Source organism: Octopus bimaculoides, chromosome 23 (genome assembly GCF_046866305.1).
Source record: "Octopus bimaculoides isolate indiv1 chromosome 23, ASM4686630v1, whole genome shotgun sequence".
Lineage (NCBI taxonomy): Eukaryota > Metazoa > Mollusca > Cephalopoda > Octopoda > Octopodidae > Octopus > Octopus bimaculoides.
Genome location: NC_142950.1, coordinates 17,346,594 through 17,361,801, shown reverse-complemented (window position 1 = coordinate 17,361,801; position 15,208 = coordinate 17,346,594). Strand labels below are relative to the sequence as shown.

The following is a 15,208-nucleotide window of genomic DNA, read 5'->3' as shown; positions in this document are numbered from 1 at the left end:
AAACAAGACCTGTTGAAAGGTCGGATAAACCTAGTGCAGGCTCAACGGCTATCTAGCAATAGCTCGGGTACGCAGAAATTCCAGACAACTGGGAGTGTGGCACCCCTCAGCTTCATGTCTGTAAGAGGTCATTTGAAATAAAAGCAGGTATACAGGGAATGTCATTGGACACATTTCGGGGAAATGGAGGCAGAAGGGGGAGTGCAGAAAAGATGGTGTTGGCTTTGCAATTCGATCTCATCCTTAAGAAGTTGGAGGAGCTTCCTGTTCCTATAAATTAACGTCTAATGACTCTGATTTCACCTGAAAGGTGGGCAGTTTGCTACTTTAACAAGTGCCTATATAGCTGTGCTGAAGATACAAGTATTTTTTATACCCAGCTAAGAGCCATACTATTGAAAATCTCTAATTCTGATCATGTTGATCTACTGGGGGATTCCAATGCAAACATGGCAAACATGCAAACATGGAACTCTCTACAACGTTATGGAGTATGGAACATGAGCAGTAATGGTCTCATGCTGCTGGAGTTCTGCAATGAACATGGACTTTACATCGCAAGCACTCATTTTATGCACAAAGGTGACCACACAACAATGTGGATGCATCCAAGATCTAAAGCTGGATTATGTCACCATCGTCAAGCGTGACATCTATGGCATTTGTAATGTCAAGTCTTTTCATGGATCGGAATGCTGGATAGATCATAGTCTGGTGCCAGACCCTTGCCAGCAGCTGATAGTAGAGCAATGCTTCTGTAGTTACCACACAATGTTCTGGCTCCTTTTCCTTTATGGTGAGGAAGAATAATAGCATCCTTCCACTCCTTAGGCATTGCACCATCCCTCCAGACTGCACTAATAAGTTCATGAAGGGACTGTATGATGTAATCACCACCAAATCGCAAGACCAGTACAAATTCCATCATTTCCAGATACCATACCAAGATTCAATTTACTTATGTATGTCATTACTTTATCTACTGAGGGCATGGAATTTAAGGAGCCAATGATAGGTCTTTGTAGCATAGTATCCATCACTGTTTCATCCACAACTGACTCATGGGTTTCGAAATTCAGAGAAGTGTTCGATCCAGCGACCTGCAATTTCTGTTGATTTAGTAAATAGAGTGGAAAACTCATTAGAAAGCAAAGGAGCTGATGTGAAGCTCTTAGGCCCATAAACTTGCTTCATAAGATGGTAAAGCTTCTTGCTGTCATTTGCATCAGCAGCAGCCTAAACATTACGTGCAAGATCCTTCCACCAAGTGTTCTGCATCTTCTTGAGAGATCGCTGTAGCAGTGTTCCCTGCACAACAGAAAGTTTTCCCGTGCTGCAGTAAGCGAGTCAGAAGCTCTTTCTTCAACACAGCATTATATATCTCGTGGACATTCAGACGCCGGGGAATGGCCCCTTTACAAACGTCATGTAAGGGTCTTTGAAAGGTTTCACCAGAGATGTTTCAGACTTACTCTGGATGTTGGCTGGATCTTAAAAACTCCAAGCATATAGGTCATGAGAACAGCTGATATCTTGAGTATTGAGGCGATGGTGCACAAGCACCGGTTACGTTGGACTGGATACCTTATTAGAATGAAGGATAGCAGGATCCCTAAACTGATGCTATATGGGGAACTTGTGAATGGAAGGAGACCCCGGGAGAAACCAATGCTGCGATATATGCGTACATATATTTTCGTATATATGTATGCGTATCTGTGTGTATATTTGAATTTATGTAGAAATACATGTAACTTTATGTGTGCATTTTTATGTATTCATCACGCAAAACATCATTTTACAACTATCTTCTAAGTATTTTATGTCTTTCTTTCTCTAACTTTGTTTCTCTTTTTTTATTTTTATTTTTCCATTGTTTTCTTCCCCCCACCCACTTATTATTATCTGATTTTTTTTTTCCTTTTTTATCTTTCGAATGGAACGACTAACTTGCATAAGCATACGCCAAGAGATTTTCTTCACATGCATGTGCATGCATACATACATACATACATACATACATACATACATACATACATATAAATTTTTTTTCAGAATGATTAATATAAGAACTGGGGAGAGATGGCCGAGCCGTCATATCTCATCCAATTCTTATAGATGAAATCAGACTAAACAGGCAGGGGTTACCAGAGGGCAATATTATGTATAATACATCATATAATACAATATACAACATATAATATATGTAATGTAATACAATATAATACGTAATATCCTACACTAGAGGGTAAGTTTATTTTCCTACTTCACCATTGCTAGCACCAACAACCCCAGCAACCCCAACTCCATCAACAACAATAACAACACTGGCGGCAACAGCGATAACAACAACAACAACAATGCCAGCAGCAGCAGCAACAATGACTGCATCACAGGCAACACACGCAGGGACGAAAATATTACGGACACCACCATCTCCATCGACACCAACAGTCCCAACTCTATCAGCGACAACACCACTGGCGGCATCAGTAACAATGGCAGCAACAACAGCAGCACTTACAACAGCAACAGTGCACCGACATCACGTGCTCACAGAAAAACTTGGGATGCAGTGGGAATTCTCTCAAACAGCGTCTTTCCAATCATTTGTCCTTCAGAGTCCCGGAAAGGAGATATGTGACATTGCTGGCCAACCATATCTGCCAACTAAGAGACAACGGGATACAATACTCGATCGCATGAAAAATACTAGAGAACCCAGGTCCCTACATCAATGGGACAAAATATTGCAAGTTATGCATTGCAAAATACACAAGAAACCTAGAAGACTCGCTCATACCAGGGAGCACCCTGAACTCCAGGATGGAGATTTTCAGGCCATGCTTGTATTTTATAAGATTCCTGCTGGCCTTTTGGAATCCACAAGACAATGCTACAGATGGAAACCAGTAGCCAAGGCCGAAGTGAGACAATCGTTTACTTTCGTGGTCCTTTCGTGACCGCTCAATGGCTAATGACGAAGGGAGATAATCACCTAGTGTTTACCTTTATAGCAAGGCATTTCCCATTCCATATTTTGAAGAGGTCTTAGGCCAGCAGTGTTTGAGGTCTCAAGATACACCATAAGGCTAAACCCCTTATTACCCAGGGTAACCCCATAAACCGACTTCTCCCATTATAATATTAACTGCTCTACATCTCAGAGTGTGCTTCTCCTCCGTATTTATGTAATTCTATAAACAATATATATATATATATATATATATATATATATATATATATATATATATATATGTATGTATGTATATATAGCAAATGTTAGAGGTAATACTTGATAATTGTAAGCACCTGTATATGCCAGATAATGGCCGAAGTGAAAGAATAAATTAAAAACGTAAAATTAAAACAGAACACAAAGGATTCCGTGGTACACGTGTTTCAAGCTTTATGCACAAACAGTCGTTGCATCATTATATGGGTTTATAATTGATAGACAGGGTGGTATAAAGCTATCTTCAGCTGCAAATATATTCTTTCCCAAGATAATATCACAAAGAAGAAATCACCAAGAAAAAAGAAAAAGAGAAAGAAAGAGGGGAAGTCCACTTGGTATTGTCCATTGTAATATCCATTGTAATATGTTTATCCTTTAAGTTGATGCATTTACATAAAAGTTCATCGGTATTCCGAAATCGGCCCATATTGTGCCACAACCCTGAATTGTGGCACAATATGGACCGATTTCGGAATACCAATGAACTTTTATGTAAATGTATCAACCTAAAGGATAAACATATTACAATGGATATTACAATGGATAATACCAAATGGACTCCCCCTTTTTCTCTCGCCTGTTTCTCTCTCTTTTTCTTTTTTCTTGAGAAAGAATATATTTGTGGCTGAAGATAGCTTTATACCATCCTGTCTATCAATTATATACCCATATAATGATGCAACGACTGTTTGTGTATAAAGCTTGAAACACGTGTACTGCGGAATCCTTTGTGTTCTGTTTTAATTTTACGTTTTTAATTTATATATATATATATATATATATATATATATATATATATATATATAATGTATATGTATATGGATTTATGTGTGTGTGAATTGACCCTAGTACTTCTTTTAAAGCCTAAAACATATCCTATCAGTACATTTTGCTGAACCACTAAGTTAATGTCAGATGGTAGTGTAGGACAAACACAGAACAAAGGCACACTGACACACAACAGGCTTCTTTCAGTTTCTATACTCCAAATCTACTCACAAGGTTTGCCCAAGGTACCATGTTGCAGGACTGAGCCTGGAATCATGTGGGGCTGGGAAGCAATCTTTGTACCATACAGCTACATCTGTGCCTATATGTATATTTAATAATTTTCCCTGTGTTTTATTTTTATTATTTTTTCAGGTGTCAATGTCGGAGGATCCGGAGAAAGCACTTTACGACTCCGTCCAACGTTGCTTGCACAGCGCCATCATGTGGACATTTTTATGAATGTGCTAAACGAAGTCGTGCAAAGTATGGCATCAAGTCGAAATACTGCACCACCAAAAGCAACAAAAGCTGCAATAGCAAACTGAAAGAAGGCAACGCAAAAACAAATCTGATTTAAAACAAAAATAAGAAAAAATAAATATTAACAACAATCGTAACACCAACAATGCAAATATCAAAAACAAATATCCAAAGTAACTCTGTGATGATGATGATGATAACAACGACAATGATGGCACCTTGTTGGGGCTCCTCATCCCAAGATTCTCACAGTAACTACCACATCACAGCCACTGCCCCACCTCAATTAACCTGTTTATATATATTTATTTATGTTTCCAATAGCAAGCCTTGATTAATATAATGTAAGAATGAGAGGTAATTTTTGATGAATAACTAATCTGTGTTTTTTTTCTTCTTTGACAAAAGTATTCTTGCACATACTCACATATACAATGTATTCTTAATGTGTAGTAATTGCTGGTATTTCTAGAGGAATGGTTTCAAACTTTTGATTATCTAATTGTGTTAATATATTTAAAAAGCAATCTCTATATCATTTGCCTTAATAGCATTTGCCTTAATAGATCCTCCCATATAGACATATAGTTTATAAAAGCACAGACATATATCATAACATCTATATGAGAGGACCTCTCAATGCAGATACCACATTATTCTACATGACATCTAAAATTAAGAGTCAGATATAAAAAGAAATTTAATTGACCTGCACTACCTAGCCTGATTTGATTTGAGATAAGTTAATTTGGAGCGTCATACTAATATATACTTTTGTTATTTACACCACCTGTCCTCGTCTGTTGTTATTTTTTGTATATTCTCCCACATATAATACACGCTCACGTGGTCGCACCAGCTAATCCTGTCTCCTCTCATCACACACTACCAACTTTTGGATTCTACCTTCTTTCCTTCTGGATCTGGACTGTTTGATTCTGAACTTTATACCCTCCGGCTGCACCTCTCCTACCCACGGATTTACACTGGACCCATCTTCTGATTGGAAATCGCTTCAATATACCACGACGTCTAAAAAACTTTTGAACTTTTCCACTTTTGTAAACCTCCTTTATCATCCTTTTTTATGATTGACCGTTGACTGAACACTATTCAATTTTTTTTCTCCGTGTTTTTCTCCTTGTCTCCGTATTCTTTCTGTTGAAGAGCGTAGCTCGAAACGTCAAAGACTTTCCGTATTCCCGAGCGTCATACTAATATATACTTTTGTTATTTACACCACCTGTCCTCGTCTGTTGTTATTTTTTGTATATTCTCCCACATATAATACACGCTCACGTGGTCGCACCAGCTAATCCTGTCTCCTCTCATCACACACTACCAACTTTTGGATTCTACCTTCTTTCCTTCTGGATCTGGACTGTTTGATTCTGAACTTTATACCCTCCGGCTGCACCTCTCCTACCCACGGATTTACACTGGACCCATCTTCTGATTGGAAATCGCTTCAATATACCACGACGTCTAAAAAACTTTTGAACTTTTCCACTTTTGTAAACCTCCTTTATCATCCTTTTTTATGATTGACCGTTGACTGAACACTATTCAATTTTTTTTCTCCGTGTTTTTCTCCTTGTCTCCGTATTCTTTCTGTTGAAGAGCGTAGCTCGAAACGTCAAAGACTTTCCGTATTCCCGAGCGTCATACTAATATATACTTTTGTTATTTACACCACCTGTCCTCGTCTGTTGTTATTTTTTGTATATTCTCCCACATATAATACACGCTCACGTGGTCGCACCAGCTAATCCTGTCTCCTCTCATCACACACTACCAACTTTTGGATTCTACCTTCTTTCCTTCTGGATCTGGACTGTTTGATTCTGAACTTTATACCCTCCGGCTGCACCTCTCCTACCCACGGATTTACACTGGACCCATCTTCTGATTGGAAATCGCTTCAATATACCACGACGTCTAAAAAACTTTTGAACTTTTCCACTTTTGTAAACCTCCTTTATCATCCTTTTTTATGATTGACCGTTGACTGAACACTATTCAATTTTTTTTCTCCGTGTTTTTCTCCTTGTCTCCGTATTCTTTCTGTTGAAGAGCGTAGCTCGAAACGTCAAAGACTTTCCGTATTCCCGAGCGTCATACTAATATATACTTTTGTTATTTACACCACCTGTCCTCGTCTGTTGTTATTTTTTGTATATTCTCCCACATATAATACACGCTCACGTGGTCGCACCAGCTAATCCTGTCTCCTCTCATCACACACTACCAACTTTTGGATTCTACCTTCTTTCCTTCTGGATCTGGACTGTTTGATTCTGAACTTTATACCCTCCGGCTGCACCTCTCCTACCCACGGATTTACACTGGACCCATCTTCTGATTGGAAATCGCTTCAATATACCACGACGTCTAAAAAACTTTTGAACTTTTCCACTTTTGTAAACCTCCTTTATCATCCTTTTTTATGATTGACCGTTGACTGAACACTATTCAATTTTTTTTCTCCGTGTTTTTCTCCTTGTCTCCGTATTCTTTCTGTTGAAGAGCGTAGCTCGAAACGTCAAAGACTTTCCGTATTCCCGAGCGTCATACTAATATATACTTTTGTTATTTACACCACCTGTCCTCGTCTGTTGTTATTTTTTGTATATTCTCCCACATATAATACACGCTCACGTGGTCGCACCAGCTAATCCTGTCTCCTCTCATCACACACTACCAACTTTTGGATTCTACCTTCTTTCCTTCTGGATCTGGACTGTTTGATTCTGAACTTTATACCCTCCGGCTGCACCTCTCCTACCCACGGATTTACACTGGACCCATCTTCTGATTGGAAATCGCTTCAATATACCACGACGTCTAAAAAACTTTTGAACTTTTCCACTTTTGTAAACCTCCTTTATCATCCTTTTTTATGATTGACCGTTGACTGAACACTATTCAATTTTTTTTCTCCGTGTTTTTCTCCTTGTCTCCGTATTCTTTCTGTTGAAGAGCGTAGCTCGAAACGTCAAAGACTTTCCGTATTCCCGAGCGTCATACTAATATATACTTTTGTTATTTACACCACCTGTCCTCGTCTGTTGTTATTTTTTGTATATTCTCCCACATATAATACACGCTCACGTGGTCGCACCAGCTAATCCTGTCTCCTCTCATCACACACTACCAACTTTTGGATTCTACCTTCTTTCCTTCTGGATCTGGACTGTTTGATTCTGAACTTTATACCCTCCGGCTGCACCTCTCCTACCCACGGATTTACACTGGACCCATCTTCTGATTGGAAATCGCTTCAATATACCACGACGTCTAAAAAACTTTTGAACTTTTCCACTTTTGTAAACCTCCTTTATCATCCTTTTTTATGATTGACCGTTGACTGAACACTATTCAATTTTTTTTCTCCGTGTTTTTCTCCTTGTCTCCGTATTCTTTCTGTTGAAGAGCGTAGCTCGAAACGTCAAAGACTTTCCGTATTCCCGAGCGTCATACTAATATATACTTTTGTTATTTACACCACCTGTCCTCGTCTGTTGTTATTTTTTGTATATTCTCCCATATATATATATATATATATATATATATATATAATGTATATGTATATGGATTTATGTGTGTGTGAATTGACCCTAGTACTTCTTTTAAAGCCTAAAACATATCCTATCAGTACATTTTGCTGAACCACTAAGTTAATGTCAGATGGTAGTGTAGGACAAACACAGAACAAAGGCACACTGACACACAACAGGCTTCTTTCAGTTTCTATACTCCAAATCTACTCACAAGGTTTGCCCAAGGTACCATGTTGCAGGACTGAGCCTGGAATCATGTGGGGCTGGGAAGCAATCTTTGTACCATACAGCTACATCTGTGCCTATATGTATATTTAATAATTTTCCCTGTGTTTTATTTTTATTATTTTTTCAGGTGTCAATGTCGGAGGATCCGGAGAAAGCACTTTACGACTCCGTCCAACGTTGCTTGCACAGCGCCATCATGTGGACATTTTTATGAATGTGCTAAACGAAGTCGTGCAAAGTATGGCATCAAGTCGAAATACTGCACCACCAAAAGCAACAAAAGCTGCAATAGCAAACTGAAAGAAGGCAACGCAAAAACAAATCTGATTTAAAACAAAAATAAGAAAAAATAAATATTAACAACAATCGTAACACCAACAATGCAAATATCAAAAACAAATATCCAAAGTAACTCTGTGATGATGATGATGATAACAACGACAATGATGGCACCTTGTTGGGGCTCCTCATCCCAAGATTCTCACAGTAACTACCACATCACAGCCACTGCCCCACCTCAATTAACCTGTTTATATATATTTATTTATGTTTCCAATAGCAAGCCTTGATTAATATAATGTAAGAATGAGAGGTAATTTTTGATGAATAACTAATCTGTGTTTTTTTTCTTCTTTGACAAAAGTATTCTTGCACATACTCACATATACAATGTATTCTTAATGTGTAGTAATTGCTGGTATTTCTAGAGGAATGGTTTCAAACTTTTGATTATCTAATTGTGTTAATATATTTAAAAAGCAATCTCTATATCATTTGCCTTAATAGCATTTGCCTTAATAGATCCTCCCATATAGACATATAGTTTATAAAAGCACAGACATATATCATAACATCTATATGAGAGGACCTCTCAATGCAGATACCACATTATTCTACATGACATCTAAAATTAAGAGTCAGATATAAAAAGAAATTTAATTGACCTGCACTACCTAGCCTGATTTGATTTGAGATAAGTTAATTTGGATTGGATTTAACAGGAGCTTGCCTGAAATAAGCTATTGTGCTGCTTTTTTTTTTTTTTTTCTTTTCATGATGTAAAGATAACCTAATCTAAACATTTTTGGTGTGGGCAAAATATTTGGTTCACCAATTCAAAATGTTTTTATATCAAAAGATACACTAAAAATTGGTAATTGTACTTTTTTAAAAGAAAAGTATTTTCTAATTCTAGGCTTCAATATTTATAATATAAAGTTAATGAATGACTAATGATGATGATGATGATATTTGCTTCTTATTGGCTTATGCTGGACCCAGAATGAGGTGAGCCAGCACCAAAACCCCAACCCAATATTCCCACAGCTGTGAGATTTACTGTGCAGCTTCACATAAATTATGGTTTCAACAGGTATGTCTCCCATGGCAAGCATATGAGGATGATAGGACAATGATTAGTATGATAATAATGATGATGATGATGGGGGAGAGGAGGAGCAGGAAGAGGAGGATATTTTTTCTAAACTATTTTCCTACAACCAGATAATAGTTGATGTTCCCAATGATGATGATGATAACTGTGCAACATCAGTATTGGTTTGGAAAGGTAGGGAAACTTGTTTATAAAAAGAATTACATTGTCAGAGTATTGTTGACAATGGTGCAAGCCTATGTGGGGTTTGGTAAGAATTCGTGTAGGTGTTGTGTGGAGCCAAGTAGTGTAAGACACAGTTGGGATGAATATAAGACAAGGTAGAGAGTTCTCTGAGTAGTTTATAGTGTGGGGAAGGCAAGGGAGATGTTACATTGTTGATAAGTTAAACATACGTTTTGTAGAGCTTGAGGGAAGTTCCAAACAGATTATAGCCCAATAAGCCAGTTCTATTCCTGTGGGGAAAGGGCATGTACACACCAACATCACATGCTCAAATCCATCCCATTCTATTACCTAAAATTATAAAGCAGATTGTACCACATCAATAAGAAATGAATGTTAAGCCCTCACAAATGATTAACCACAATGCATTGCAACCTGTCTCCTGTTGGAGCTCTCTCTGTAAAAATATTAGTATTCTCAATAATACGCACTGGTCTAAAAACTATACTGCTATATTAAAGTGGGTGTTATAACAATTCGACATTAAGGATTATAACAGTGGATTTTTCTGCAGTCTATTTCCTGTAGAAGGAACTGTTTACATCCTATTGTTATTAACCCCAATGATAACCCACAATGCATTGCAACCTATTTCCAGTAGAGGCTCTCTGTTTCAAAATAATATTCGCATTGATTACCCACAAAACATTGTAATTCATTTCCTGTAGAATTCTTGAGAACAGCATCTAGATATTTTTTCCTAAAATTCTATATGATTACCCACAAGGCATAGCAGTCTGTGTTTATAAGTAATGCATTATAAAATATTAATAACTAGTGGGACCCATGAATATTTCACGAAATTAATGGTTATTTCTGAAAACTTTATCCAAAAAAGCTGAAAGCGTAGCCTGTGTTGTGTCACTCATCGGCTGCTCATTGAAAAGTAAAAGAAATTGGAATATGATGATTGATGCACAATTTTATAGACTTAATACACAGCACTCATAAAATAAATATTCACTCTTATTTTTCCATTTTTTCCATAAACAAAAAAAAATATCCCATACAAATGATACAACCTTTAGTTAAATTTCATGTGTCTGCCACCTAAATATGCATATTTCGCGATTTGCACTTATGTGCATGTGTTAAGTGATAGTTGATATTAAAGACTTAGTTCATCTCTCTCTCTCTCCCCTTCCCTCTCTCTCTCTCTCCCCTTCCCTCTCTCTCTCTCTCCCCCTTCCCTCTCTCTCTCCCCCTTCCCTCTCTCTCTCCCCTTCCCTCTCTCTCTACTTTTCTTTAACCTCACCATCAGAACATCACCCCTCTACTAAAATTATATCTCTTACTATCTCTATATCACTACCTTCAACTAACTTTTTCAACCACATAATAAATATAATGTTCTCTCGCCTTTTTCTTTAATCACATGAAAGTGTTACCGACGGGCTAAGTAACGCAATGACAAGCAGAATTATTATAAGATTTTAAAGATTAACCATGATGCATCACAACTTATTCCATGTAAAATTCTCCCAACAAGAACCAAGGTTCACCAACGAACCTAAACTTTACCACCAATACATGACATCCAGAATGATTTAATAATAATAACAATGATGATGATAATGATTTATTCACCACTAAGGGATCACACAAAGACCCAGGACTGTACAGGACAATACAATAAGGTATGAAAGCATGTAAACAGTAAAATAACAAAAACAAGCAAACAAAAAAATTCACATAAGAAAAAATATTCTTCAAAGAGGAGATTTCCAAAGGTTACTTGTGTAAACCCAACACAACTACAATTGTCCTGACCTCATCCTCTTCTCTTAAACTAAAGTTGTATACACAAGAATGGTCAGAGTGAATGGACCCATTCATTCTGACCATTCTTGGCACATTCACCCACTTTTCAACAAATTTGCTAGAAGGCAAAGTGTTGAACAGCTGTTGATGCATGTAGGACAGATCCAGTTTTCAGCCAAGTCCATCATGAAGATTATCCTGTCACTTTCTTTTGACTGGGAAGGAAAGGTAGTTTTCCTCTGTCTGATGGCTTTGGCAAAGGAAGTAGTGTAGTAGATGAGATTGAAAGGATTGAAAACAGATACCTTCCACTTTGGCCATGCCCACATCACCTTTTTCAAGTTCCATTTGAAAAGGAAACTGGAGATGGAGAGGGAAGTACTTTTACTGAAAGGTGGGTGAACGTGGTGAGGATGGTCTGTAAGAATGTGCCTACTCTGAACTTTACCTTGTAAACCGAAAAGGTTGAGAAGGAGAGAGGTGCCCCTGGAGGTCGAAGTAACCAATATGTGTGGTGTTCCTTGGTTATCCCTGAGAAGAACTTTCCCCTTTTGAAGAATTTTAATTGTTGTTATTTATTTTATCCACGGTATGGTTTCAAACACTATTTGTCCCTTGTGTTGTATTGTCCGTATTTGTTTTGTGTTTGGCCTTTGTGGTCAATAAAGAAAACTATCATCATCATTATGATGGTAGCAGTGACGATGATAATAATAATAACTTCTTTATTTCATTATTTTTTTATACATTTAAACGTTTATGTATACATATATATCAATATATATTTTAAATAATAATAAAAGCTGTCTTAAATCTCTGTCATTTGTTATTATCTGTGATCACGTTTTATTTATCTTATGCTTTATAGCTTTCTTCTTTACTTTTTTTAATATGAGAATTTGTTTGATACTAAAGGTTACAAGTTTAATTCTTAACTTAATTTACAGAGATATTCTACAGGCGCAGGAGTGGCTGTATGGTAAGTAGCTTGCTTACCAACCACATGGTTCCGGGTTCAGTCCCACTGCGTGGCACCTTGGGAAAATGTCTTCTACTATAGCCTCGGGCCGACCAAAAGCCTTGTGAGTGGATTTAGTAGACGGAAACTGAAAGAAGCCCGTCATGTATATGTATATATATGTGTGTGTGTGTGTTTGTTTGTTTGTGTGTCTGTGTTTGTCCTCCCAACATCACTTGACAGCCAATGCTGGTGTGTTTACGTACCCGTAACTTAGCAGTTCGGCAAAGGAGACCGATAGAATAAGAACTAGGCTTACAAAGAATAAGTCCTGGGGTCGATTTGCTCGACTAAAGGCGGTGCTTCAGCATGGCCGCAGTCAAATAACTGAAACAAGTAAAAGAGAGAGTAAAAGAGTATAGGTAATGTATTTTATAATCTATGAACTGTACACATAAAAATTCTACAATATACTAGGTATAGATAAGAATTCTACAATATAGTTAATCTCTTCTTTATGTACAGGAAATAAATTCTACAGTATAGTCAATTTGTTTTCATCATTTACAATTTAACTAAGTACAGATAAAATTCCACAATATAGTTAATTTGTTTTAATTATTTAGAATTTAAGAACAGCATAATAAAAACAAAGCAACTAAATCTCTACAATTTAGTATATTTGTTTTTGTTACAATTTTTATCTATTTACAGGTAAATATTCTTCGATATCTATATATATAAAAATGAGAATGTGTGTCTGTCTGTCTGTGTGAATCCCTAAAACTCGAGAACTACGCAACCAATTTCATTCAAATTTTACAGATGCCTTACTTCGGGTTCCAGTTGTGTTTTAGTCAAAAAATGTTAACTTCTTGCAGAGTTCGAGCCCACAGCAACATAATATCTCCTCCACTATTTAAGTATTACGTGTCAAAAGTGAAACAAAAACACTCATGTCAAATACTTTCACTTTAAAAATGAAACTATTCTACTAAGTGAAACAATCACATTTCGATACTGTAATGACTGATACTTTCAGAGAGAGAGAAAGAGGGAAAGAGAGAGAGAGATGTATATGTATACATATAGATGTATATGTACACGTTATTCCACTAACTGAAACAATCACATTTCGATACTGTAATGACAGATACTTTCAGAGAGAGAGAAAGAGATGTATATGTATACATATACATTTATATGTACACGTATATGCATATATATATATATATATATATATATATATATATATATATATATATATAGATAGATCTATATGCATACATGTATATGTATACACATGTGTAGATGTATATATATATAGATGTACATGTAATATGTACACATATATACATATATATACATGCATACAGATATCTATACATATATACACCCATCACACACAAACACATGCACACAAACACACACATTACTCATTTGTTTTCTTATCCAAAACTACGTCAAAAGTACTGAACGGATCTTTATGAAATTTGGAAATTATATTCTATGTATAACGGCCATAACTCCCATGAAAATTCATATATTTTTGATGGTGATGAAATTTTAACCCGAACATAACAGATGAGCATTATTTGTAATTCAACGGTACAACAGTGTAAGACTACCCTTTCAGATATACTTTCATTGTGATTTCTGCAATGTGGTGCATAAATTGTCAAGTAAATGAGACGCATCTTTGCCTCCACTGATTCACTTGCAAAGTGTTGAGTAAAATTATTTCGTTGCAGACCTCCTTTTGGTCTTTTTATTATCACTACGACACACATAGTCCCCAGTTGGTAACATTGATTTCAAGGCCCTCCTAGATGAGAGACTGGCATTCCACTTAATGTCTATGTTCCATGCTGGCATGGATTGGAGAGTTATTAATGTAGAAATATGGTATCGTAGCTACTAACAGTTGAGGGTTGCGTAGTCTAGACGGCGTTTTTAGATTTCATTATTCTCTTTAACCCTGGCAAAGCCGGGTATTTCTGCTAGTAGTTAATATAGTTTTCATCATTTAAAAGGCATGAATTGTATAGATAAAAATTCTGCAATATTATTTCATTTACATTATTGTAATTGTAAGGCACAAATAAAGGTTGCTCTTACCTCAAGATGCAATAGGCAACAGTCCTGTCAAGTGTAAGGTCATGGGAACTAGCAAAACTTAACAGTAGTATGCACATGTGTCCTACACCCAAGCTCCACTACTCTCAGATCATTCCCAACACACTTGTGAGAAAGAGGCTGTTTTGAATTTGCTGCCTCTTGAAGTGACGTCCTTTCCCTTTTTTTTCCAGTCCCTCGTTCTTCCTGCTCATTTCTTTCACATGATACACCTTGCTCTTCTATTCTATTTTGAAAACGTTCAGCCATCAGGGGAGGGGGTGAAGACATTCCCTTTGAAATTTTTGCAGGGTTACAAGGATGTATGAGGGGAAACCCTGTGGGAGTGGAGGCAAATGATGAGAGCATCTACAGTCGTCAACCTCAAGTCGGCCTATTTGCACTCCATGTATCTGAGAAGTTGTGGAGGTACCAGCTAGTGAGATATAAAGGCAGAACGTTTTGTCTAACTCAACTGG

At 36.9% G+C, this 15,208-nt stretch overlaps 1 protein-coding gene across 3 annotated transcripts in view; it reads left to right on the top strand.

Annotated features, from left to right (window-relative positions):
- LOC106882406 (4-aminobutyrate aminotransferase, mitochondrial) overlaps positions 1-12,473 on the top strand; it is a 205,254-nt gene extending 192,781 nt beyond the window's left edge. For all 3 annotated transcript variants that reach the window (XM_089340566.1, XM_089340569.1, XM_089340568.1), the window contains one exon: positions 4,382-12,473. In XM_089340566.1, coding sequence (XP_089196692.1) covers positions 4,382-4,554 — 173 coding nt within the window. In that variant the 3' untranslated portion in view covers positions 4,555-12,473. The remainder of the gene's footprint in view (positions 1-4,381) is intronic.
- Positions 12,474-15,208: the final 2,735 nt, after the last annotated feature.